Source organism: Symphalangus syndactylus, chromosome 5 (genome assembly GCF_028878055.3).
Source record: "Symphalangus syndactylus isolate Jambi chromosome 5, NHGRI_mSymSyn1-v2.1_pri, whole genome shotgun sequence".
Classification (NCBI taxonomy): domain Eukaryota; kingdom Metazoa; phylum Chordata; class Mammalia; order Primates; family Hylobatidae; genus Symphalangus; species Symphalangus syndactylus.
This window is the reverse complement of record NC_072427.2, coordinates 46717525-46745366: the sequence shown is the minus strand read 5'-3', so window position 1 is coordinate 46745366 and position 27842 is coordinate 46717525. Positions and strand designations below refer to the sequence as shown.

The following is a 27842-nucleotide window of genomic DNA, read 5'->3' as shown; positions in this document are numbered from 1 at the left end:
GGTAGGCTGAATAACGGTCCTCTAAATATCTTCGTGTCCTAATCCCTGGAAGTTGTGAATATATTACCTTACATGGCAAAAGGGGACTTTGCAGATGAGATTATGTCACGGATTTTAAAATGGGTTTTATCTGATAAGCCTGATGTGATCACTAGAGTCCTTATAAGAGGGAGGCAATAGGGTCAGAGTCAAGAGAGAAGGCCATGTGACAATGGAAGCGAGACTTTGAGGACAGGGCAAAGGGTTCCAAGCTAAGGAACACAGGAGGCCACTAGAAGCTGCAAAAGGCAAGGAAACAATTTTCCCCTCAGAGCCTCCAGAAGAACCCACCCTACAGACACCTTGACTTTATGCCAGTGAAACTTATTTTAGCCTTTCAGTTTCCAGAACTGCAAGAGAATAAATCTGTATTGTTTTCTGCCACCAGGTTTGTAGTAATTAGTTAGAGCAGCCACAGGAAACTAATTCAGCGGTGCTGTGAGAATGAGTGAGAGGCCTGGTTGTGGGGCCTTCCTGAGGAAGGGATGTTGGAGGTGAGAGCTGAAGAGTGAATGGGGCTTTGCTATGTAAAGAGTAGGATGAGAATATACGAGGTTGAATAGCCTGTCGTGGGAGGAATGTGACATGCAAGAAACTGAAAGATGACGAGGGTGACTGGAACAGGGAGTGAGGGTGAAGCAGTGGGGCATGAGGCTGCAGGGGGGGTTGGGCAGCTCGCAGGGGTGATTTTTTGTGACAGCAATAGACACAAATAGAAGACAGAGTGAGAAGGCCCAACCTATGCCTAATCAGAATCCTATGAGAGATAATAGAGGGAATAGGGGAGAAGCAGTATCAAAAGAGAGAATGGCAGACAAGCATACAGAATTGATGAAAGAGAAATCTCAAACTTAGAAAACCAAATACAGGGTGGGTGTGGTGGCTCATGCCTATAATCTCAGCACTCTGGGAGGCCAAGGCAGATGGATCACTTGAGGGCAGGAGTTTCAGACCAACCTGGCTAACATGGTGAAACGCTGTCTCTACTAAAAATACAAAAATTAGCCAGGCATGGCGGTGCGGGCCTGTAATCCCAGCTGCTCGGGAGGCTGAGACATGAGAATTGCTGGAACCCAGGAGGCAGAGGCTGCAGCAGTGAGCTGAGATCACACCACTGCACTCCAGCCTGGGCAACAGAATAGCACCCTGTCTCAAAAAAAAAAAAAAAAAAAAAAGAAAAGAAAGCCAACTACATTCCAGTAGAATAAGTAAAAAGCCAAGTCTAGACACATCAGTTTGGTGCTCTAAAACTGCACAACACCAAATATAGAAAGATCTTAAAGCAGAGAGAGAAATTAGACCAATGCTGATTCCTCAGCCATATTAATGGTGAGAAGGTGGTCTGGTACCTTCAGATTCTGAGAGACTGATTGTCAGCCAGTGGAAAAATAAAGATCTTTCAGACAAATAAGAACTCAAAGTTAGCTGGATATGGTGGTGCATGCCTATAGTCCCAGCTACTCAGGAGGCTGAGGCAAGAGAATTGCTTGAGTCCAGGAGGTTGAGGCTGCAGTGAGCTATGACTGAGCCACTGCACTCTAGCCTAAGTGACAGAATGAGACCCTGTCTCAAAAAAAAAAAAAAAAAAAAAGAACTCAAAGTGTACTAATAAAACTACACTAATGGAATTTTAAAAAGACAGCCTTCATGGCTGGATGTGGTGGTTCACGCCCATAATCCCAGCACTTTGGAAGGCTGAGGTGGGCAGATCACCTGAGGTCAGGAGTTCAAGACCAGCCTGGCCAACATGGTGAAACCCTGTCTCTACTAAAAATACAAAAGTAGCTGGAAATCGCCTGAACCCAGGAGGCAGAAGTTGCAGTGAGCCGAAATCATGCCACTGCACTCCAGCCTGGGCAATGGAGCGAGACTCCATCTCAAAAAAAAAAAAAAAAAAAAAAGAAAAAGAAACAAAGAAAATAATACAAAAAGAAGATCGAAAATATAAGAAGAAAGGATGAGCAAAGAACATGATGAACATTGGGCAAATCTAAACAAACAGTAATATTAAAGTTGAATTTGCAGAGGACCAAAACACAACTAAAATATAGGTCAATGACAACATCTAAATGAGGAGGAAGATTTCCGAAATTATTCTTAGGAGTTTTTCAGGATCAAATTGGAGACATTGAATAACTTTAGACTTTGATAAATTAAAGGTGTGTATTAAAATTTCTATTCTAAAAGAATAAAATTGAGTGTATAATTTCCAAATGTTAGAAAAAATCCAGAGGACACAAATTCACATCAGATATGTGAAAGTGTTAGCAAGGATGTGGAGAATAGGACCTCTTAATAGCACTAGTAAAATGTGAAGTACTACAACCACTCTAGAAAACAGTCTGGTGTTTTCTGGAAAAGGTGGACGTGTTCAGACCCTAGAGAAACTCTCCCAAATGTGAACCAGGAGCTATGTATCAGTATTTTCATAACAGCATTATTATTTTTACTTATTTATTTATTTATTTATTTATTTATTTATTTATTTATTTTGAGATGGAGTCTTGCTCTGTCGCCAGGCTGGAGTGCAGTGTGCTCGATCGATCATGGCTCACTGCAACCTCCGCCTCCTGGGTTCAACGATTCTCCTGTCTCAGCCTCCAGAGTAGCTGGGACTACAGGCATGTGCCACCACGCCCAGCTAATTTTTGTATTTTTGGTAGAGATGAGGTTTCACCATGTTAGCCAGGATGGTCTCAATCTCTTGACCTCGTGATCTGCCCACCTCGGCCTCCCAAAGTGCTGGGATTACAGGCGTAAGTCACTGCGCCCAGCCCATAACAGCATTATTTTTAATAGCAAAGATGGATAAAAACAAACCAAAACAAATGTCCATCAACAGAAGACTGGATAAGCTGTGGTATATTCATAAAATTGAATATTATTCAACAATGAAAATGAATTCACTACAGCTATACAAATCAGCATGAATGAATCTCACAGACATATGTTGAGTGAAAAAAGGAGTAGAAAACTCACACTGTAGTACTGTTCCATTTATATAAAATTTAAAAATACACAACGCTGGCCAGGCAGGGGGGGGCTCACGCCTGTAATCCCAGCACTGTGGGATGCCAAGGAAGGCAGATCACTTGAGGTCAGGAAACCAGTCTGGCCAACATGGTGAAACCCTGTCTCTACAAAAATACAAAAATTAGCCGGGCGTAGTGGTGCGCGCCTGTAGTCCCAGCCATGGTTGCGTACTTACGGTACAAGTTAGCTTCCACGGTGGCTCTCACTTAACAATGCGGAGATCAGTGGTCCAGAGGAGACAGGCAGCACTCACAACTCAGTGTGGTTTTTCCAAGGCTCCAGTCCTTGTCCCTTCCCAGTCACCTGGGACAGGGAGAGAGTCCAGGGCAGAAGCTTTGTTTTTAAAGATATGACTGGAAAGGCTTGCTTATGACTTTTATGCATCATGAGGCTACATCTCGCTGCAAGGGATCCTGGGAAATGTGGTCTCTGACTAGGCAGCCATGCACCCAGTTGACATTTGAGGGCTTCTTAATAAGGAAGAAGAAGAGAACAGATATTGCAGGACAAGTGGTAGCTCTACTACAATGGGTGTTCATGTTATCATTATTTAAGTCATATGTCTACATCACATACATTCTTCTGTATTTTATTACATATTATAATAAAACTGGAAAGAAGTAATTAAGAGGGAGGTAGCATGTATGGACAGTTATAAGGAATTTGGGAAGGGAGAGGAATGGAAGGATGGGAGGGTTTTATTTTTTTCTTTCAATTTTTCTTTTGATTTACATTAGAAAATATCGATAGAGGGCAAGGGCAATTTGGGGAATGTTAGAGAGAAAGGGAGCCAGGTTCTAGTCCCAAGAGATAAAAGGGACTAGGAGGAAGAGCCTGGGGAAGAAGGGGACCCTAGAAGAGGAGATGAGAGACACTGTGTCCTCTAAGCCAGGAGTATCATGGACCCTCGGAACTGCAGGGGTCTGCGGCTGGCCCAGCTCTGTGTCTCTGTGTCACCTCAGTGCCTGTGCCGCCTACTCCTTGTGGTAGGAAGCACCATCAGATGGTTTATCGGTTGTATTCTCCTGCCTTACCAGCTTCCCAAGTTAGTGCTAAGTGCAATTCTAAGAAAAGGTAAATATGTAATTCTGATTGAGCCTAGTTTGATGCTGGCATATATACCAGAAATATGATAGTTGGAAAATGATATTGTATGATGTCATTAAAAAAAATTCTTAGAACCAGAAATACCATTTGACTCAGCAATCCCATTACTGGGCATATACCTAAAGGAATATACATCATTCAGTTATAAAGAAACATGCATACGTATGTTCACTGCAGCACTATTCACAATAGCAAAGACATGGAATCAACCGAAATGTCCATCAATGATAGACTAGATAAAGAAAATATGGTACTTATATACCATGGAATACTATGCAACCATAAAAAGGAATGAGAGCATACCCTTTGCAGGGACATGGATGGAGGTGGAAGCCGTTATCCTCAGCAAAGTAACGCAGAAACAGAAAACCAAACGCCTCATGTTCTTACTTATAAGTGGGAGCTGAACAATGAGAATATGTGGGCACAGGGAGAGGACCAACACATACTGGGGCCTGGGGGCATGGGGGGGCAAGGGAGAGCATCAGGAAAAATAGCTAATAGATGCAGAGCTTGATACCTAGGTGATGGGTTGACAGATGCAGCAAACCACCATGGCACATGTTTACCTGTGTAACAAATCTGTATATCCTGAACATGTACCCTGGAACTTAAAATAAAAAAAAAAAATAAAAAAACTGTTTTACATCTAACTTGCAATTTTTTTTCTTTTTTTCTTTTTTTTTTTTTTTTAGATTTAAAGGTACAGTTGAGGAACTCAGTAACCAGATATTATCTGCACGGAGTTGGTTGCAACAGGAACAAGAACGGATAGAAAAAGAGCTTTTACAGAAAATTGATCAGCTTTCCTTGATTGTTAAGGAAAACAGTGTAGGTATTGATGTTTAGCAATAATTTAGTCAAGTTATTCAGTGGGGGCCTACACTGTTTGAATAATAATACCTAGTAATTTATCACTGATTTATTTGGCACCACCTAAAGCTGTTCAATTGTTTCTTGCCTTAAAATCCATTTCCATAGTTCATATTGATTCTTTGTATTCTTCATAAAGAGATAGAACACTCTGACTTGTTTTGGTTAACAAAGACTAAGTAGCAAATTTCATTACTTTCAGTTAAGATGAACTTAAGCTAAAACCTTAATGATCCAAATTGTTCATCTGCGTTTCTACATAAAACTAAGAATCACCAACTTCATTCTTGTTTGTTTTAATTTCTTGATCTGATCTTGCTTTTTTGCCTGGTGTTGAATAGATTTCTGTCTCCAGGTCACGCCATTCTACTGTAGCTACACGTGAGATACCACAGTGCAACATATAAACAGAATCCACCATTTTTTTCCCCCATTTTCCTTCTCCTTCATCCCAGTCTCTCACAGAGCTAAGGTTTGTAGAACTGCTCAAAAACGATATCAAGAAAGTCTTGTGCTGGGCACTGTGGCTCACTCCTGTAATCCCAACACTTTGGGAGGCTGAGGCGGGAGGATCGCTTGAGCCCAGGAGTTCGAGACCAGCCTGGGAAATATGGTGAAACCCCATCTCTACAAAAAACACAAAAATTAGCTGAGCATGGTGACACACGCTTGTAGTCCCAGCTACTCAGGAGGCTGAGCCTGAATCCAGCTTGAGCCCAGGAAGGTCAAGACTGCAGTGAGCTATGACTGCATGCTGCACTCCAGCCTGGGTGACAGAGTGAGACTCTATCTCAAAAAAAAAAAAAAAAAAAAAGTCTCTCATATGTAGTATTCAAAATTGTTATGCTTCCAAACCAGTACCTGGCAAGCAAATTTTCACTGGTTTTAATTATTTAGCATGACATCTCCGTCTCCCTTCCCTTTTCTTGCACTGTTTCCTCTTGTTGGATATTGATGATTGAGCTGAAATGACTGGTGCGGTACATCTCTGACTCTGCTCTCTCCAGATGTGGAGCTGTTGAATTGCAGACTCTGCACTGAGCACCGTCAAGAGAGGAGTATCATGCCATAACTCACTTACAGCTTGGAGTTTGCAGTCTTGGCCTCCAAGCTCACTGGCAGACACACATTCCGATAAAAACCAAGCATGTGGAAAGGAAAAAGGAAAGGAAAGACTTAATTTTCATATCTGATTTTATATATATTTAAAATATTAAATATGTTCTTTTAAGTATTTCCCCATATTTCCATCACATCTACTAATTGGCTTACTTGGATTTATACTAATACATTTGTACTAGTAATTCTTGGTCTTTGGATCACTGTTTATACATGGATTGGTTTAATAGCTAAGAGTAAACCCCAGGATAATGGTGGCTTTCATGAAATAGAAACTTATTTTTTATTTTGCATAACGGAAGTCTGGGTATAGGTAATGCAGGACTGGTGTGATAGCTTCTCAGTCCTCAGTGACCCAGGATCCTTCCAGTTTAACTTTTTGCCAATCCTACAGTGATCCATATCTTCATAATTCAATATAGCTGCTAGAGCTCCAGCCATTCTGGCTGAATTCCAGAAAGAGAAGGAAGAAGTAAGGATATACATCAGCTGTCTTTTAACTTTGCCTGGAAGCTGCCATATACACTTGTACTTACATCTCATTGAATGTAGTGGTGTTTTTTTTTTGTTTGTTTGTTTGTTTTTTGAGACAGAGTCTCACTCTGTTACCCAGGCTGGAGTGGAATGGCGAGATCTTGGCTCACTGCAACCTCGCCACCCCAGTTCAAGCGATTCTCCTGCCTCAGCCTCCTATGTAGCTGGGATTACAGGCACCTACCACCGTCCCTGGCTAATTTTTGTATTTTTAATAAAGACAGGGTTTCACCATGTTGGCCAGGCTTGTCTTGAACTCCTGACCTCAAGTGATCTGCCTGCCTCGGCCTCCCAAAGTGCTGGAATTACAGGCGTGAGCCACCGCATCCAGCCTGAAAATGCAGTCTTTATTTTGAATGACCTTGTACCCAGCCGAAAATCATGGATCTGTTAAGGAAGAAAGGGAGAATGGATATTATGGTGGGCAACAAGCAGCTGTTGCGAATCTGTTTCTTGCAGATTGTTGTTAAAGGATATTATGGCTGATGTGAATGCAATGCAGATTTCTTTTTGGAGTGATTAAGTGCAGTTCTTATCATGGATCTCAGGGAGCCAGTGAAAGGGATATGGAGAAGAAGCTCAGCCAGATGTCAGCCAGACTTGACAAAATAGAAGAGGGTCAAAAGAAGACTTTCGATGGTCAGAGAACAAGGCAAGAAGAGGAGAAGATGCATGGGCGAATCACCAAGCTGGAGTTACAGATGAACCAGAACATCAAGGAAATGAAAGCAGACGTTAATGCTGGTAGGCCAAAACCAAAACAGCTCACGTGCTTTATTTTCTGTTTGTTCTAAAACCTATTAATTAGTATCCCCTGCAACTATCTATGAACCCGGCTAATGGTAATAACCGTGAAATATCCTTAGTTGATTTTCTGAGTAGCTGTGCTGTATTTTCTAAGTAGCTGCAGTGCTGTTTGAATTTCAGCTACATAAAGAGCCACCATGAGTGACAGGCAAACAAAACTGAAATTGCTTAGCCTGCAAATGAGGTACATTTTCTTTAGCACCATCGGCCAATTCTTTTCTGTTCATAGCCAAGGTTAACATGTCTCAGAAGGAAGCACATATGTTTGAGGGGGTTTTGAGAGCTTATTTTATAGTGCTAGCAGTACAGTACCACCCTGGCAATGAATGATTTTCCTCTACTGGAGGTCAGCAGGGCCCATTAATTCACACTTGCTTAGAGGAGAACGTTAGCGCTGATTTCAAGTTCTGAGTGCTGTCATATATGGGAGGGATTAGATTTACGCTCTGAACTCAGGAATACAGAACTGTGACCACTAAGTGGAAGGTACCTGAAGACAGATTTTAACTCAGTATGAGGCAAAATACCTTAAAGTTAATCAGTCCTAAAAGATTGATGGCTTTGGGAACTAGAGAGTTCTTTGTTATGGAAAATATTCAAGTAGAGGCTGGTTGATTGTGGTCAGGAAGAAGATGTTCCTGTAGTGTGAGAAGTGGAACTAAATTCTCTCCTAGCTTCTTCCAATTGTATGATTCCATGAATTTTCTTCTGTGAAATTGTTCTGTTTTGGCCACATGGAAATAAAAGTGCTAGTTATCCCAAGAATAATTTTGTTATTACCACTAAATGTTTATTATTCTATTTATAGGAGCTACAATTAAATATATGAATTGGAGAACTTGTAAAGATAAAAATGATTTTCTTTCTTAGTCTTTGGACTATTAAAATATGGTATTTGAATATTTCATCGATGTTTAACTTTGCATCATTCCCTGAAGGAATGTATTGTTATCTACTTAACATACCATTGAGGATGTTAATATTTAGCACCTAATATGAAAAGCATCTGAGCCTTTTTAAAAATAAAGCCATTTTCTTTATTACAAAGACAATATATTTCTGTTTTGTTTTGTTTTGCTTTGTTTGTTTTGGAGACAGAATCTTGCTCTGTTGCCAGCCTGGAGTGCAGTGGCGTGATCTCGGCTCACTGCAACCTCTGCCTCCAGGGTTCAAGTGATTCTCCTGCCTCAGCCTCCTGAGTAACTGGGATTACAGGCACCCGCCATCATGCCCAGCTAGTTTTTTTTTTTTTGTATTTTTAATAGAGACAAGGTTTCACCATGTTGGCCAGGCTGGTCTTGAACTCCCAACCTCAAATGATCCTCCCGGCTCGGCCTGCTGATGTGCTGGGTTTACAGGCAAGAGCCACCAGGCCTAGCCTCATGATGCCTTTTTACTCCTTTATTATTTCCATTATTTTGGAAATTAAAAAAAAAAAATGACAGAATGAGACAGGGGCTCACTCTGTTGCCTAGGCTGGAGTGAAGTGGTGTGATCATAGCTCACTGCAATCTCCTGGGCTCAAGTGAACCCCCTGCCTCGACCTCCTGAGCAGCTAGGACTATGGACATGTGCCACCATGCCCAGCTCAGTTTTTTATTTAAAAAAATTTTTTTAGAGATGGGGCCTCAGTATGTTGCAATATCATTGACAGTAGTCCTCATGCTGTACATTAGATGTCTGGTCTTGTTCATTCTCCATATCAGCAATTTGTATCTTCTGACCTGCATCTCCCCATTTCCTCCTCTTTCGCCCCACCTTTGGCAACCGCCGTTTTATTCTCTGTCTTTATGTTTTCGACTTTCTCTCTTTTCTTTTTTTTTAGACAGAATCTTGCTTTGTCACCCAGGCTGGAGTGCAGTGGCTCAATCTCGGCTCACTGCGACCTATTCTTCCCAAATTCAAGTGATTCTCATACATCAGCCTAGTGGGTAGCTGGGATTGTAGATGTGCACCACCAGGCCCAGCTAATTATTGTATTTTTAGTAGAGATGGGGTTTCACGGCGTTGGCCAGGCTGGTCTCGAACTGCAGACCTCAAGTAATCCACCTGACTCAGCCTTCCCTTCCTCCCTCCTTCCCTCCCTTCCTCCCTTCCTTCCTTCCTCCCTCCTTCTTTCTTTTGTCTTTTCTTTTCTTTTTCTTTCTTTCTTTTTCTTTTCTCTTTCTTTCTTTTTCTTTCTTTCTCTTTCCTTTCTTTCTTTTTCTTTCTTTCTCTTTCTTTTCTTTCTCCCTTCCCTTCCCTTCCCTTCCCCTCCTTTCCCTTCCCCTCCCTTCCCCCCCTTCCTTCCTTCCTTCCTTCCTTCCTTCCTTCCTTCCTTCCTTCCTTTTCTTTTTTTAGATTCCACATATGAGATCATGCAGTATTTTTCTTTCTGTATCTGTCTTATTTCACTTAGCATAATGTCCTCCATTTTTATCCACTTATGACAAATGGCAGGCTCTCCTTTTTTGTAAAGCTGAATAATATTCATCATATGTATATAGGCACAATTTCTTTATTCACTAATTTTTTGATAGACACACTTCAGTTGTTTCCATATCTTGGCTATTGTAAATAATGGTGCAGTGAACAGGGGAGTGCAGATATCTTTATGAGGCAGTAATTTAATTTCCTTTGGGAATATACCCAGTAGTGAGATCGCTGAGTCATATGGTAGTTCTATTTTAAATTTCTTTAGTAACCTCTATACCAAGCTTGTCCAACCCACATCCCGCAGCCCACATGCGACCCAGGATGGCTTTGAATGCAGCCCAACCCAAATCCGTAAACTTTCTTAACACGTTATGAGATTTGTTTGTGATTTTTTTTAAAATCACTCATCAGCTATCATTAGTGTTAGTGTATTTGTATTGCCCAAGACAATTCTTTCAGTGTGGCCCAAGGAAGCCGAAAGTCTGGATACCCCTGCCCTATACTGTTTTCCACTATGGCTGCCCCATTCTGCATTCCCACCAACAGTGTACAAGTGTTCCCCTTTCTTCACACCCTCACCAATGCTTGTACTCTTTTGTCTTTTTGATAATAGCCATCCTAACAGGTGTGAGGTGATAACTCATTGTGGTTTTAATTTTTATTTTTCCTATAATTAGTGATGTTGGCTCTTCAGGTTCTAATCCAGAATTACACATCGTATTTAGTTGTCATGTTTCTTTATTTATTCTCTATTAATCTGGATCAGTTTCTCAGTGATGTTGACATTTTTAAAGAATACCAGCCAGCCAGCATTTTGTAGACTATCCCTAGTTTAGATTTGTTTGCTTCACTTTTTTTTTTTTGAGACGGAGTCTTGCTCTGTTGCCCAGGCTGGAGTGCAGTAGCACGATCTCGGCTCACTGCAACGTCTGCTTCTTGGGTTCAAGTGATTCTCCCTGCCTCAGCCTCCCAAGTAGCTGGGACTACAGGCGTGAACCACCATATCCAGCTAATTTTTGTATTTTTAATAGAGACAGGGTTTCGCCATGTTGGCCAGGCTGGCTCGAACTCCTGACCTCAGGTGATGCATCCGCCTCGGCCTCCCAAAGTGCTGGGATTACTGGCATGAGCCACCGTACCAGGCCTGTTTGCTTCATCTTGATATAATTTAGGTTGTGTATTTTGGTATTCTTTAAAAATGTCAAGAAGTGATGTTGTGCCCTGCTCAGGGTATCTTTTCAGGAGTTACATGATGTTGTTTCTCCCAGTATTGGTGACGTGAGCTTTGATCACTTGGTTAAAGTGGTATATGACAGTCTTCTCCATTGTAATAGTTCCTTTTTCCTTTTTGTAATTAAAAAGTAATCTCTAGGGAGAAACTAGAAACTCACCTGTTCCCCATCAAACTTTCATCCCAGGGGTTTTAGCATCTATTAATAATTTTTGCCTGAATCAACCATTACTAGATACTATAGAATTTGATACAGCATTTAAAAAAAATGTTAACTCTTGTGAAATTTACCTCTCCTTCAAGGGTTTACAGCCGTCTATGAAAGCATAGGATCTCTCAGGCAAGTTCTCGAGGCCAAGATGAAGCTGGACAGGGACCAGCTACAGAAGCAAATCCAGCTGATGCAGAAGCCAGAGACCCCCATGTGAAGGGAGCTGGGACAAGGTCCTAAAAGACAGTTTTGCCAGTGGGGCTAGGAGCCAGATACCTCTGTAGCCAGGCCATCGCTGCATTCAGGATTGTTCCATCCATGGCGTGCATGTGCCAAGAATGTGTTTTTATGGGTCTAAATGTTTACCTTGAGTCTTGAAAATACTCTTTCATTAAAAGTGTGAAATACAGTTTTTACCAGTTTATTTCACTTCTCTAAATTCAATGGAAATCCCCCGCCTTGGATTTTGAAAGGCTTTTATCTCCTTCATTTTACGAATGGAAAGACGACAATTTTTCTTCAATGCTTGATGCACTAATGAAGACTGTTTACTATTTTGAAAAATGTCATGGTGATTTTTTTTAAATTAAGAAACTAATGAATCATCACAGGAATGTGTTGCTCCTCACCCTAAATTAAGAGAATGTCCCAGTAGATTAGACTTCAACCTTTGAGTCCAATTTGGATTTTATTATTGTTGTCTATGCATTTCTTATATTGGTTATCTTCTTGTAAATCTTCTGTCTTTTGTAAGGGGAAAGGATTTAACATTTAGAATAAACCCCACCATTTATGTAATGGAAATAGTTTAAAAATTGCTAACTGCCATGTGGATTGCAAATTAAATGGAAACTTATTTAGATAATGTAAGGCTCAATATCTGCGTTGACCACCTAGATATTACAGGTTTTAATATTTAAAACTATTTTTGAATTATCCACAACCTGTATAGTGATAGCCATATATTTAATAATGGAATGGTGGTTAACAGTCTGTTTACTGCACAATTAATTGTTCACTAATCAAATAGAATGTGATAATTTTTCAGATTTTCTGATCTCTCTGTTTCCAAAATTGGCACAAAGTGCTAGGGTTTATATACACTTATCGTAACTGTATTTTTGTGCCTTGGTTTTATCATGTCAATGCACTGTACTCTGTAAAAGTTTTGCAGACAAAATAGAAAGTATGATAATCTGTCAGAAGTATGATGTAAAAGTGGAATCCTCTGTATTTTTTAAATGTTCTAAAAATTTTATCACTGTTAAGGTATTAATCATTCAGTATTACTAATGGAATAGAAATTCATACTTTTGTATGGACAACAATTCAAATCGATATTGCATTTATAGCATTGTAAGAAACTTTCATCTTGAGCAACTTTGTAGATGATGGGTGTGTTATTTTCAATCGCCATATTTGATCAGTCATGAAAACTGGCCCCAGTGCTGTTTGTTCATCTCTGTATGTAAAAAGTGACAGTGAGACACAACGTTCTGAACTGTGAGGGTGCCCCAGGAAAAAGAAAAACAGGAATACTTTAACAATTAAAAAGAAAAAAATGTTTTTTGTTTGCCAAGGACTCAGGAAAATAAAAAGCATTTTCTATTTTTAGGATAAATCACAAATGAAGTATCTAACTGGCTATTACTGTTTACCCATATAAAATATGCTGCTAAAGTACATATTTTGCTGTCAATGGCTTGACAATTTTTTTTTTCAAATTTGGACATGAGAGGTTATATAGGGACTATATTATCCAACACATATTTTCTTATTTTGCCGCAAATTTCCACTTAACAAATAAAAAAAGGCGAATGCTGTTTTGCAATCAGAAAGTGAATTTCTTTTGTGGTAGCGTACACATGGTTCATGTGGTTCTCCACGTTTAAGCACAAACCACAGCACGGGAAGCCACACCTCCTCCAGCGTCTCTGTCCTCTGGGGTCTTTGAGGAGAAGGAATCAGAACATCGACACCTGGGAAGAGGGAGGCGGGGAGCACCAGCTGGACTCTGGCCAAGGAGTGATGTAAGCAGGTGACACTTGGCTGTCAGCTGAGCTTCTCAGGTGCTTTGACATTGCCAGCCCCTTGAGATGAGCCACTGCAGGCGTGCTCACCTTGGCTACATGTTGAAATCATCCCGGAGGAGTTGGGAAAGCTACTGATGCCCCGCTGTGCCTCCTAGACCGATTAAGTCAGAACCTCTGGGAGGTGGGTCGCAGGCATCAGTGCGTGCCCGAGGCCTCCGCGTGTTTGGGTGTGCAGCCGAGGTGGTGAGCTGTCGAGCCACAGTGCAGGTCTCTTCTCACCAAAGCTCGAATGAGAATCAGCTTCCATGTTCTTTCCTTTATCAGAAATTTGCAATAAAAAGAAAAATAAAATTTTCAAATAAATGTGGTGTATGATTTTTAAATTGAAAAGTCTTTTAGTGTAGAGCTGAAGACTTAATTAGTTAAAATGCCATAGGAAATATTTCTGTTTGCTCTCTGTGGAAACGCTTTGATGGTTGAAATAAAGTGCTCAAGTCCTGGCAGCTCCTCTGAGGACTGGAATGTCATTGGGAGCTGCTGGTCTGTGGGCTTCGGGGCTGTAGGGCCTTCTCTGCAGCCTTCTTGTCTCTAGCAGTTCTCGGGTGTGTGCTGTGTGCCTGTGCTGTGTCCCTTGTGTGTGTCAACTCTTTTCATTTTAACTAGTTGAGTTCAATACCATTTCCCCATTTTACAGATGAGAAAACAGTCACCTAAAGGTTAAGCAACTTGCCCCAAATCCTATAGCTAATAAATAGGAGCCATGATTCAAGCCAGGCAGCCTACTTCCGCACTCCGGGAGCATTATCAGCACACTGCACTACCTCCGAAGACATATTTTGGCTTCCCACATAAGTGACTTGCTAGGCCACCGACATCAGCCGTATCTATATGAGCTTGGCCTCCTGCCGTATGACTATCCTTGTTTTTTAATGCCCCGATTCCAAATACGTAATGAGGCAATCTAATTAGCTTGTCAAACGTCTTCCCCTGGCTGTATCAATGGAGGCACCAGAGGTGGGGGGAGTTGGTGCCACAGGACTTGTAGGATCACAGGCATTTCATCCCCTGCACTTGGGCTGTCCTAGGTCGTGGGCCCTGGCTCTGCACATTGGGAGATGGATTGTGTTAGGGGAGTATAGAGCAGAACAGAGAAGATGGCTCCATTCAAGTTGCAATTATCCCACTAGGCTTTTAGGGGGAAAAAGAATCACAAAGCATCGTGACATTAGTCCCTTGCCCTGCCACACAGTCCTCTTGACAGGTTGTTTACAACACGGCAGCTTGCTTCCACCAGTATGAGTGAGAGAGAGGGTGAACGGGAAGGAAGCTAGTCTTTTGTAACCTAATCTCAGAAGTGACAAGCCACCACTTCCACTAGCCTCTTCATGAAAAGCAAGTCCAGCGCACACACAGCGGGAGGGGATCACACAAGGGGCTGAACACCTGGGGATGGGGTCACTGGGAGACATTTTACCGACTTCCTGCTCCAGCCAGAATCTGGACTCTCAGTCAGGTAGGCCTGCAGTGCAGTGTCTACTCTATAAAAGGATACTGCCGAGGTCCTTTAGCTGTGGATTTATAAGGATGACAAAATAACTTTTCGAGATGAACTGAACCAAAAATGGCCCAAGATGAATTGACAATTTCCAATAGTCATGTGAGGGAGCTTAGAAGTGGATCTCCCTACCCAAAAGAAGTGAAAGTGGGGAATCAGGTATGTGTACACCTGGGCGTGGTGGCTCACGCCTGTAATCCCAACGCTTTGGGAGGCAGAGGTTGGCGGATCACCTGAGGTCAGGAGTTCGAGACTAGCCTGGCCAACATGGTGAAACCCCCATCTCTACAAAAAATACAAAAATTAGCCGGGCGTGGTGGCATATGCATGTAATCCCAGCTACTTGGGAGGCTGAGGTAGGAGAATTGCCTGAACCTGGGAAGCAGAGGTTGCAGTGAGCCGAGATCACGCCACTGCACTCCAGCCTGGGCAGCAGAGTGAGAGTCTGTCTCAAAAAAAAAAAAAAAAGAAGTGAAAACTCTCAGGCTCCACCAAGATCTACTGAATCAGAGGCTCTGAGACGGATGCACCAAATTGCTTCAAGTCCTGCAGGTGATTCTAATGTAAAATCTGAGGTCTGCTACACTAATAAGTAGCCACTAATTACGTGGAATTTTTTTTTAACAGTCAAGAGGTCCTTAATTTTTTTGGTACCTATTATGCCATAAATTCATAGGGAAGAGGTTCCAGCAGCTCAGGCTCCCTTCTGTTGGTTCACAAAGTGTGCTTCTCTGGGTAGAGCAGGCTGGTGCTTCAGTGGAACCCAGGTACATTTCTCTTTGGGTTCCTTCTTCTTCTGATCATTTTCCTTCAGCGTTTAGGAAACTACCCTGGCTCTTTAAATACTTCATATGCTCAACATATACAGTAATTCTCTTGGCTAGAATCTTGTTTGTTTACAGAAATGCCAGAAGCATGCTGGGTAGCACTGTAGACTTCCAGCTTTGCCATGGTAACATTCGTGGGGTATTCCTTTTTGAACAGTACCCATTCCCTTGATGTCTACAACATTTCCCTTCTTGTAGATTCACATGTGTGTGTCCAAAAGAACAACTCTATGCATTCTAAAAGGCCCAGGGAACAGAGAGCAGGTGCTTCTCCTCTTTCCCTTTTTTTTCATCATTTAGGCAAATGATTAGAAAATGGTGGTTCCAGCCAAAAGAAAATAGGTGGTCATTGGCCGGGCACAGTGGCTCATGCCTGTAATCCCAGCACTTTGGGAGGCCGAGGCAGGCGGATCACGAGGTCAGGAGATCAATACCATCCTGGCTAACACAGTGAAACCCCATCTCTACTAAAAATACAAAAAATTAGCCTGGTGTGGTGGCGGGTGCCTGTAGTCCCAGCTACTTGGGAGGCTGAGGCAGGAGAATGGCGTGAACCCGGGAGGCGGAACTTGCAGTGAGCCGAGACTGTGTCACTGCACTCCAGCCTGGGCAACAGAGCGAAACTCCATCTCAAAAAAAAAAAAAAAAAAAGAGAAAGAAAATATGTGATCATTTAAATCATTTAAATGTAAATATAAATTCATCAGAATTAGATATGTCTTAACATTTAGTTTCTTAGTTGCACTAGCCACATTTCAAGTGCTCAGTAGCCTCACATGGTTGGTGCCTACTGTATTGCCTGTACGAATATGGAAGAGTTCTATAACTGCAGAAATTTCTACTGGATGGTCCTCACAGTGTCCGCAGACCAGTAGCATCTAGAGCAATAGTTACCTCACTCTTTCAATGCAGAGCCTGATATAGTTTGGCTGTGTCCCCACCTAAATCTCATCTTGAATTATAGCTCCCATCATTCCCATGTGTCTTGGGAGGGACCTGGTAGGAGGTAATTGAATCATGGGGGCCGGTATTCCCCCTGTTGTTCTCCTGATAGGGTATAAACCTCATGAGATCTGATGGTTTTATAAAGAGTTCCCCTGCACACACTCTGTTGGCTGGTGCCATGTAAGACGTGACTTTGCTCCTCATTTGCCTCACACCATGATTGTGAGGCCTCCCCAGCCATGTGGAACTGTGAGTCCATCAAACCTCTTTCCTTTATAAATTACCCAGTCTCAGGTATGTGTTTATTAGCAGCATGAGAAGAGACTAATACACAGCCCTGTCTACAACTCTGCACCATCATCTGTCAGCCTAAAATGAGCTTTGGAGCTGGAAATGCTCTCCAGTCTCATTCCTACAATATTATGTCAGTTGTCCCTGTTAGAATAATTTCCTAGGTCTTTATTTTTAAGATTTTATCTTTAAGCAAGATGAATAAACTCTAGCGATCTGGCCGGACATGGTGGCTCATGCCTGTAATCCCAGCATTTTGGGAGGCCAAGTCAGGTAGATCACCTGAGGTCAGGAGTTTGAGATCAGCCTGGCCAACATGGTGAAAACCCGTCTCTACTAAAAATATAAAAATTAGCCAGGTGTGGTGGCATGCGCCTGTAATCCCAGGTACTCGGCAGGCTGAGGCCGGAGAATCGCTTTAACCTGGGAGTCGGAGGTTGCAGTGAGCTGAGATAGTACCATTGCACTCCAGCCTGAGCGACAGAGTGAGACTCCATCTCAAACAAAACACAACAAAACAAAACACAACTCTAGAGATCTGCTGTATAACATTACACCTGTAGTCAGCATCCATGTGTTGTACACTTAAAACTTTGTTAAGAGGGTAGATCTCATGTTACATGTCCTTACCACAATAAATTTTTTAAAAAAGATTTTTATCTCATCTGTCAGTTCTGATCAGTAGATAGAGGTGCCTGGAGCACTGTGTTGGGAAGGATTTGGTGGCTGGCACCAGATGCAGGGGGAAGAACCAGCCCAAGGCCGATAGGGTGGTGTCTTGTGAACTGCGTGTCCGCCAGGCTTGCCCCAGGGCATCCTGGGCATGTAGGATGCCTGGCAAGGGCTTATTGGCCGTGGGAGTCCAGTGATTCTGATGCTCCCTAGTAAGGGGCCCCTTGCAGGTCTGGGATGAAGGTGAGTCACAGTGAGGCATTCACCTTGGTAAATTTAGAGGGGCACCAAACACTCTAAGATTATAATATTTTAATGTAATATTTTAAAAGATCAGCATTAATACTAAAAAATTCCAGATGAACAGGGCTGGGCGCGGTGGCTCACACCTGTAATCCCAGCATTTTGGGAGGCCAAGGCGGGTGGATCACGAGGTCAGGAGATCAAGACCATCCTGGCTAACACGGTGAAACCCCATCTCTACTAAAAAATACAAAAAAATTAGCCGGGCATGGTGGCGGGTGCCTGCAGTCACAGCTACTCAGGAGGCTGAGGCAGCAGAATGGTGTGAACCCAGGAGGCGGAGCTTGCAGTGAGCTGAGATCGCGCCACTGCACTCTAGCCTGGGCGACAGAGCGAGACTCCGTCTAAAAAAAAAAAAAAAAAATTCCAGATGAACAAAATATCAAATCTTAACTAAAGACCAGATCTGACTGTGCTATGTGGTGTCTTTTTGGAATTGAGGTAAAAGAAAAAGTATTTCCCTCTATATACATGTTTTTATGCAAAAATCGGACATATTTTTTGTGAGGGTTTTTAAATTTTGATTTTTAGAAATATTACATTGAAATATTATTTACTTGGTTATTGAGGTTTTAGTCTTCCCCTCTCCTTATCACTTTTTTTTTTTTTTAAAGACAGGGTCTCCCTCTGTCACCCAGGCTGGAAGCTGTGGTGTGATCATAGCTCATAGCTCATTACAACCTCAGCCTCCCGAGTAGCTAGGATTACAGGTGTGCACCACCATGCCTGGCTAATTAAAATAAAAGTAATTTTGTAGATATGGGGTCTTGTTATGTTGCCCAGGCAGGTCTTAACTCCTGGCCTTCAGGAATCCTCCCAACTCAGTCTCCCAAAATGCTGGGATTACTGGTGTGAGCCACCACACCCGGCCTCTCCTTACCTTTTGCATTTGAGGCTGCTTTACCCTAATCCTGACCCTGCCCTGATATCTAGAAATTTGGAGCTAAATTCAGTGCTTAGTTTTTTTTTTTTTTTTTGAGACGGAGTCTCGCTCTGTCGCCCAGGCTGGAGTGCAGTGGCGCGATCTCGGCTCACTGCAAGCTCCGCCTCCCGGGTTCACGCCATTCTCCTGCCTCAGCCTCTCCGAGTAGCTGGGACTACAGGCGCCCGCCACCACGCCCGGCTAATTTTTTGTATTTTTTAGTAGAAACGGGGTTTCACCGTGGTCTCGATTTCCTGACCTCGTGATCCGCCCACCTCGGCCTCCCAAAGTGCTGGGATTACAAGCGTGAGCCACCGCGCCCGGCCTAGTGCTTAGTTTTTATAATTAGCTTATCTTGGGGGTATCTGATTGCTTTAGATGGTCTCTGATCTGTTTTTATTTCTAATTACCATGCTTTGTTTAATTTTTAAACTTGTAGTTTAATTATTCTTTAAACCGACTTGGACCACAGGTAAAGCAAAGATCTGACTCTGAGCATGTGTGACTCCTCTGAGACATGGAGGAAGAGAGAGCGGGGAGCAAAGATGTTTGTAGATTTCCAGCACTTACTGCCAGTGCGAGGAGCTCTCCACAGCACAACCAGGCCCGCCCAGGGGATTCACTGTTCTCTGCTGCCCCCACCTGGAGAGAATGAAAACTCCTAGGGAATCTGTTTCAATAGGGAGAACCCAGAACCAAGGAATGCCTCGAGAAAAGAGCCCTTGGAGATAGTGAAACCGCTATTGCAAAATTATAGCTGAGACAGCAAAAAAGATCTGACCTAGCCAACTCCATCTTGCTTCTAAGCTCCAAGCTGTCTTTGTTCATTCCTGGGCATAGGCTGAACTAAGTTTGAGAGGAACTTAGTTTATTAAAACAAGGTGATTAACAGCCCTTTCCCAAAACAAACCCCCTTCTTGCCTGTATTTAATGATAAAATACAAGATAAAGAAGACTTTTTTTTTTTTTTTGAGACGGAGTGTCACTCTGTCACCCAGGCTGGAGTGCAGTAGTGCAATCTCGGTTCACTGTAGTCTCTACCTCCCAGGTTTAAGCTATTCTCCTGTCTCACCCTCCCCAGTAGCTGGGACTACAGGCATGAGCCACCACGCCTAGCTAATTTTTGTATTTTTAGCAGAGAGGGAGTTTTGCCATGTTGGCCAGGCTGGTCTGGAACTCCTGACCTCAAGTGATCTGCCTGCCTTAGCCTCTCAAAGTGCTGGGATTGCAGGTGTAAGCCACTGCCCCCCGCCGAAGATACGTTTTTAAGCAAAAATTATTTAAAGCTGATTTTAATTTTAAAAACGTACCTCCATCTTGGCCTGGTGCTGTGGCTCACACCTGTAATCCCAGCAGTTTGGGAGGCTGAGGCAGGCAGATCACTTGAACTCAGGAGTTCAATACCAGCCTGGGCAACAAGGTGAAATTTAGTCCTAGGTACTTTGGGGGCTGAGATGGAAGGCTCACTGAGCCCAGGAGGTCGAGGCTGCAGTGAGCTGAGATTACCCCAATGTACTCCAGCCTGGGTGGCAAAGTGAGACCTAGTTTCAAAAAATAAATAAATAAAAATAAAAGTTTACCTACATCTTATTAAATTTTTTTTTTTTTTTTTTTGAGATGGAGTCTCTCTGTTGCCAGGCTGAAGTGCAGTGGCGTGATCTCGGCTCACTGCAACCTCTGACTCCCTGGTTCAAGCTATTCTCCTGCCTCAGCCTCCTGAGTAGCTGGGATTGTAGGCATGTGCCAGTACGCCCAGATAATTTTTGTATTTTTAGCAGAGACAGGGTTTCACCATGTTGGCTAGGATGATCTTGATCTCCTGACCTCGTGATTTGCCTGCCTTGGCCTCCCAAATTGTTGGGATTACAGGAGTACGCCACTACGCCTTGGCCATCTTATTATCATTATTTTGAGACTGAGTCTTTCTCTGTCGCCTAGGCTGGAGTGCAGTGGTGCGATCTCAGCTCTCTGCAACCTCCGCCTCCCGGGTTCAAGCGATTCTCCTGCCTCAGCCTCCTGAGTAGCTGGGATTACAGGCAAGCACCACCACACCCGGCTAATTTTTGTATTTTTAGTAGAGACGGGGTTTCACCATGTTGGTCAGGCTGGTCTCAAACTCGTGATCCCGCTGCCTCAGGCTTCCAAAGTGCTGGGATTACAGCCGTCAGTCACCGCACCTGGCCATCTTGTTAAATATTTTTATAAAAATAAGCCTATTTATGATTCAGGCATTCAATGTCCATCTAGTTGCCAGTGTGTTGTCCTTTCAGCCATATGGCTAATAGGGGCTTCCTGCTCTTATAATCTCTGATAACTCATTATCTCCTGATTGGCTTCTCAGTTTCCATAATGTGAGTGACCAATTCCCTTTATTAAATTATCTGTGTTTGGAAGAACTAGGGAGGATTCTGTTTTCTTGAACGGACCCTAACTGACGTAGTGCTCAAGGAGAGCAATTTGCCTCCGTAGCGATCACACTGTTTCTCCATATCACCGATCTGCTTTTCCTTTGGTGCTGTGTGGCCCTTGTGTTCTAATAAACCAATACCCTCTAGGGCTAGCTAAGGGTTTTTGAGTACCGGACATTGTGCTAGGTGCTCATCCCTGTGTCCGCAAACAAGTCCTGGACAGAGCAGACCCTTGTCCTTGCCACAGGCACCTGCTAGTCCATCACTTCCTCTGACCTCACTCAGGAACCCTCTGGCCTAGAGTTTACCTGTCTAGCAGCTGCTGTGCTGCTGCCCAAACCATGTTGGGCAGGACCAAATGCCGAGTGTCTTTAGTAAGTCTTCACCTTCCCTATTCCTCCTACAAGGTTCTCAGCTACCTCCAGCCTACCTGGGCATTTTTACCAGTTTGTCCAACGCAGAGTTTCACCTCAAGAGGAAGAAAAGGGAGAACATGTTTGTCAACATTCCTTTCTCCTCCCCAGTCTCCACTTGTGTGAAAAAGAGAACCCGGCTTTCTATTTCTGCTTCCTCTCTAGGGTGGACTTCCACGCTGTCATTTCTTCCTTTCTAGGGGGGTGAGGGAGCCTTAAGCCCCTCAATGGTAGCAGGAGTGTTCCTTCTGCACCACGGAAGTGAGTTTGTCATCTGACTTAGGCTTAGATTTAGTGCCCCTGACATAGTTCTAGGAGCCAAAGGAACTTAGAAAATTCTTTCTTTCATGACAAAGCCTGGCTTTTAAGACTCATCTTTCTGTGCTTTCCAGGTATCTATTCTGAGTTTCAAAACCGAGTGTGGACTGCGTCCTCTTCGAGTTCCTGTTGTAACATTCCTAGTTCCCTCTTGGGCAAATGGATGCCTCTGCAGAAGACGGGGCGAGTCAGGCGCAGGACAAGGAAATGCAAGGGACACCAGTAAATTAGTAAATTTCAAAACTATTGTTTCCATTAACTACACATGGCTGTCTTCTCCCTAAACTGTGATCTACTTGAAGGCAGGATCACATTTTCCCCGATATTTAAAAAATATCTATGAGAAGTCAGGTGCTAATCGTGAAAGGACTTGCAGGTTAACTAAGGTCTCAGGTGTCCTTATGTTGTCTCATATTATGACAGCTCTTTGTAGTGCCTCCCACACCCATTAGAGCACTTAACAATAGTTCCAGATGGGTTAAATTCTCTGATTAATGAGAAATAGAGGCCCGGTATGGTGGCTTATGCCTGTAATCCCAGGACTTTGGAAGGGCGGATCACTTGAGGTCAGGAGTTCACGACCACCCTGGCCAACATGGTGAAACCCCGTCTCCACTAAAAATATGAAAATTAGCTGGGTGTGGCGGAGGGCGCTGGTAATCCCAGCTACTTGGCAGGCTGAGGCAGGAAAATTGTTTGAACCTGGGAGGTGGAGGTTGCTGTGAGCCAGGATCGTGCCACTGCACTCCAGCCTGGGTGACAGAGTGAGACTCTATTTCAAAAAGCAGAGAAATAGAATAAATTGATAAATCGATTAATGCATTGTTATTAACTGATCTTTGTAAAACGTGTATGTTTGGGGGTAAAACACCAAAAAAAAGGTGGGGGGACAGGGTGTAGTGGCTCACACCTGTAATCCCAGCACTTTGGGAGGCTGAGGCGGAAGGACTGCTTGAGGTAGGAGACCAGCCTGGGAAACGTAGTGAGACCCTGTCTCTAAAAAAAGAAAGAAAGAAAAAAATCTCTGAAAAAGAAAAAGAAACAAAAGAAAGGTAAAAATATGGGGGACCACTGAATTAATCATTTATTGAGAATGTTTCCATGCAAAATGCTTTCATGTACATTTTTTCTTCCACATGTCGTTTCTGGGCAATGTGAAAGATAAATTTTGTTGCAGACCTCTTTTAAACAGGTGTTTTGAAAGCTAGAGGGTCTAGATATGCCTGACTTTATAAAACTCAGGAAGCAGAAATCACTTCAGTTTCACCTCATTTCAGCTTTTTCTGAAACGAATCCAGAACTACAGTCTATCACTGGATGGTGCATTAAGCTAAATTTGTGAGAACCTACTGCCCCACCGACCCCTGCCAACCTCCCATGTCTTAAATAATGATGACCTGATACATGTAGGGGACTTTGTAATTGAGAAGCCACTTTATCTCCTTATAATAACCCTGTGTTACCATTACTATTCTCATTCTCAGATGGAGAAACTGAAGTTATGAATTTTAATTGAATATGTGAATAAGCAGAAATATTTTGCTTAATATTTATGTGTCAGACACTTTCCTACCCACTGAGTAGGAAATTACTGTTTCTTAGCAGCCATCTTAGACCTTAGGGAAACAAAAAGAAATTAAAGAAAAAAAGAAATTACAGTTTCCATTTTACAAATAGAAAAATGAAATATCAAGAAGTTTGGTCAAGGTCACATAGCCAGTGAAGCAAGGCTGAACACCCAGCTCCTTTGGCTCCAGGTCTGATGAGTTTCCTAGCACAGCCTTACTCTAGTTCTAAAATTTCTGGGAAGGAAGTCCTGCGTCAAACCTTTGCTTTCTATGCATACTTCTCTTAGGTCTGCATTTCCTAGACCTTTAGAGCTGCAAAGAAGAAAGACAGAGAGTAAGAAGGGAATGGGAGTTAACATTATTGCATTAGTGTGTAAAGTCATTCATTTCAGGTCGGGCCCAGTGGCTCACATCTATAATCCCAGCACTTTAGGAGGCAAATGCGGGCGGATCACTTGAGGTCAGGAATTCAAGATAGGAATGGCCAACATGGTGAAGCCCCATCTCTACTAAAAATACAAAAATTAGCTGGACACGGTGGTGTGCACCTGTAATCCCAGCTACTCAAGAGGCTGAGGCAGGAGAATCACTTGAACCCAGGAGGCAGAGGTTGCAGTGAGCTGAGATCGGGCCACTGCACTCCAGCCTGGGCAACAGAGCAAGACTCTGTCTCAAAACAAAAAAACAAACAAAAACAAGTGTTTCATTTCAACCTGAAAATCCATCCTCCCTTTCATCACCCCTCCTGCCGTGTTTCTAAGGTGTCTCTGTGACACCTTTTTCTGGTAGATCCCCACTGCCCATTGTAGTTTGAGGTAGCTTGGCCCTTTGGATCAAGCCTCCTCATTATTTTCAGATTGTCCTCATTGAAAATGCTTGGTGGTGGTAAGCAGTTCCCTCTTTACAATGTAAGTTCCCTGACTCTGGGCCCTTAATCTCTCTCAGAATATAAACTGTATTCTAATATCTAGAAAGAAACCAATAGTTAATAGGAAATTAATATGTATTGTTGAATAAATATTATTACTGAAAATGTATTAAAACATAGAGGTGGGTGGTATTGTTTCTATTTGAGGATGTTCTCTCTTTCTTTCTTTCCTTTCTTTTTTTTTGAGACAGTTTCACTCTTGTTGCCCAGGCTGAAGTGAATGGCACGATCTTGGTTCACTGCAACCTCTACCTCCTGGGTTCAAGAGATTCTCCTGCCTCAGCCTCCCTAGTAGCTCAGATTACAGGCATGCGCCACCATGCCTGGCTAATTTTTTATTTTTAGTAGAGACGGCGGTTTCACCACGTTGGTCAGGCTGGTCTCAAACTCCTGACCTCAGGTGATCTGCCTTCCTTGGCTTCCCAAAATGCTGGGATTACAGGCGTAAGCTACAGCACCCGGCTGAGGGTGTTGTTTCTACTTGAAGCATCAGTGAATCCGCAAATGATATTAAACTATATGGAATGCTAGTTACTATAAAATGTACTTTCAACAGTCTTCTGGGACTTGACCACCTTGTGGATTGTACTAGAAATGTCAGGTATGGTGACTGTTCTGCCCGCCACTCTAAATGAAACTGTACCCCCACAGTCTCTGTTGCCCAGGTGGCCTATGTCCCTGGTCACACCTGAATGGACCAAGGCAGATGTGATATCAAGGACAGCCAATCACAAGTGAGCAGTAATCTCTGATATGCTTTGGTGCAAAAAGCTGAGTTGAGTCAACAGTTATTTAAATTTGTGTGCAGTCACTTCTGTTTGCTGGGGGATGGCATGGTGAGGGAAGATTGATATAAATTACCTCATATCTGGGTTACATGGATATTTATCCTACAGTTGCTTAAAATACATTTCAGGATTCTTTGGTTTGAAGCATGTGTTTTGGAAAGGACAGGGAGAGGAAATTTAAGAGGTGGAGTGAAATCCAGGGACCCTTCACCTTCCAGAAAAAGTGACGGGGCTTTCTAGTGTCAAGCAGGTGACAGGCTCTGAAGGGCTTTGCCCCTGAGGGTTCGACAGACAAAAAGCAAGGCAGCTGTCGCATAGGGGAAGGAACGCAAGGCAAAGAGTTTGAGTCTTCACTCTGACGACTATGAGATGCCTGCCATTGGACAAAAATGTGTGTGTGTGTGTGTGTGCGTTTTAATTTGTGGAGATGGGGTCTCACTATGTTGCCTAGGCTGGTCTCAAACTCCCGGCCTCAGTCAAGTGATCTTCCTGCTTCAGCCTCCCAAAGCATTGGTATTACAGGTGTGAACCACTGCACCTGGCCAAAAATATAAGTTTTCAAAGAGTCGTCTAAATATCTGTCAATTAGCAATAAATTGATAATATTGGGTTGGCGCAAAAGTAATGGCAAAAACTGCAACTACTTTTGCAGCAAGCTAATAATACCTCTAGGTGTCTGTTTTGTATGTTTTATTATGCAGAATAATTCTTAAGGAGCTTCTTCCAAATGTAGGTTTTGTTTAGAATCTACCCCATGAGGATTCTGCTTCAGTGGTTCTGGACATTCACGTAGCCCTGGGGTGAGTCTGACTCAGGCAGTCCTTGGACCACATCTTGAAAAATTCTGCTCTGGATGAAGAAACTAGAAACAGGAGACAAACTCCATCCCAATTGATGAGCTTCTTTCTGGCTGCTCAACTGGACCAAGGCCACCCTGCAGGATGCTAGAAAGTCTGCAGATTTGGGAGTCCTAGTCGCTTAAAGGAGCAAATACCAGACTGGGTCTTCTCCAAGATGGCAAGATTATCCTCCTTTAAGGCAAGAACCGAGCAGTATCTTCTCACCTGCTCATTCTTAGGTGTGAGAGTGTGAACCTAGGAAGGAGGAAGCCAATCAAGCAGGAGTGATGTTGAGTATTTCTTGAGAAAGCAGACATGGTTTCTTCCACATGGATGTGTTCTGGAGGCTAGTTTGGGGCCTAAGCTGGCAAATGTGAGGAAGAGACTCAGATGGCTGAAAGAGCAGCTGCTTAAAGTGCAAAGTGGCTGGTTGAACCAGTCCCTGGGCAGATGCTGATTAGAGAGGGCCCTGTAAAGAAAGTGGGATTAGGGGCCGGGCGCGGAGACTCATACCTGTAATCCCAGCACTTTGGGAGGCTGAGACAGGTGGGTCACGAGGTCAAGGGTTCAAGACCAGCTTGGCCCAAGATGCTGAAACACCATCCCTACTAAAGCTACAAAAACTAGCCTGGTGTGGTGGTACATGCCTATAATCCCAGCTACTCAGGAGGCTGAGGCAGGAAAATCGCTTGAATCCAGGAGGCAGAGGTTGCACTGAGCCCAGATCACACCACTGCACTCCAGCCTGGACGACAGAGCAAGATTCTGTCTCAAAAAAAGAAAGAAAGAAAGAAAGAAAGAGGGATTAGTTTAGAACTATGAAGAGAAGACTCCACTCTTTGTGTGTGTGTGTGTGTGTGTGTGTATGTGGGTTTTTTTTTTTTTTTTTGAGACAGAGTCTTGTTCTGTCACCCAGGCTGGAGTGCAGTGGCATGAACATGGCTTTGCTCACTGCTGCCATGACCTCTTGGGCTCAAAAGATCCTCCCACCTCATCCTCCCAAGTAGCTGGACTCACAAGCGTGTGCCACCTCGCCCAACTAATTTTTAATTTTTTTTTGTAGACACAGGGTCTCTCTATGTTGCTCAGGCTGGTCTCTAACTCCTGGGCTCAAGCAATCCTCCCACCTTGGCCTCCCAAAGTGCTGGGATTACAGTTGTGAGCCACCGCACCTGACTGAAGAATCCACTCTTTCTCAGCGATGGCTAAATAAGCTTCAATGTCAACCTAAACTGGTTCCTTATGCAAACTGCAGTGTTCTTTCACCAGCTCAACACGCTCAGTTGTTTTCATTTTTCAGCAAACAGGCTATAGATAGGCCACTCCCTTGATATTTGCATTTGACTGGGAACTGAAAAAAGTGAAAACTGATGCAAATGTGATCAGTTGAAATAATGGGTTGAATCTAATAGAATAAAATGTAACACGGAATAGGCGTATTAACAAATGCTCACTATCATTAGTCATCAGGGAAATGCAAATTGGAAAAGCATTTGAAGGTCTGGCATGAAAAGCACGTTGAGGGCCGGGTGCAGTGCCTCATGCCTGTAATCCCAGCACTTTGGGAGGCTGAGGCAGGTGGATCACCTGAGGTTGGGAGTTCGAGACCAGCCTGAGCAACATGGAGAAACCCCCATCTCTACTAAAAATACAAAATTAGCCG

The 27842-nt window shown here is 43.2% G+C and overlaps 1 protein-coding gene across 5 annotated transcripts in view; it reads left to right on the top strand.

The window, feature by feature from the left end:
• Positions 1–13765, top strand: part of FAM81A (family with sequence similarity 81 member A) — an 86077-nt gene extending 72312 nt beyond the window's left edge. For all 5 annotated transcript variants that reach the window (XM_055278323.2, XM_055278322.2, XM_055278325.2 and 2 more), the window contains 3 exons: positions 4875–5010; positions 7254–7449; positions 11462–13765. In XM_055278323.2, coding sequence (XP_055134298.1) covers positions 4875–5010; positions 7254–7449; positions 11462–11586 — 457 coding nt within the window. In that variant the 3' untranslated portion in view covers positions 11587–13765. The remainder of the gene's footprint in view (positions 1–4874; positions 5011–7253; positions 7450–11461) is intronic.
• The last annotated feature ends 14077 nt before the right edge of the window (positions 13766–27842 follow it).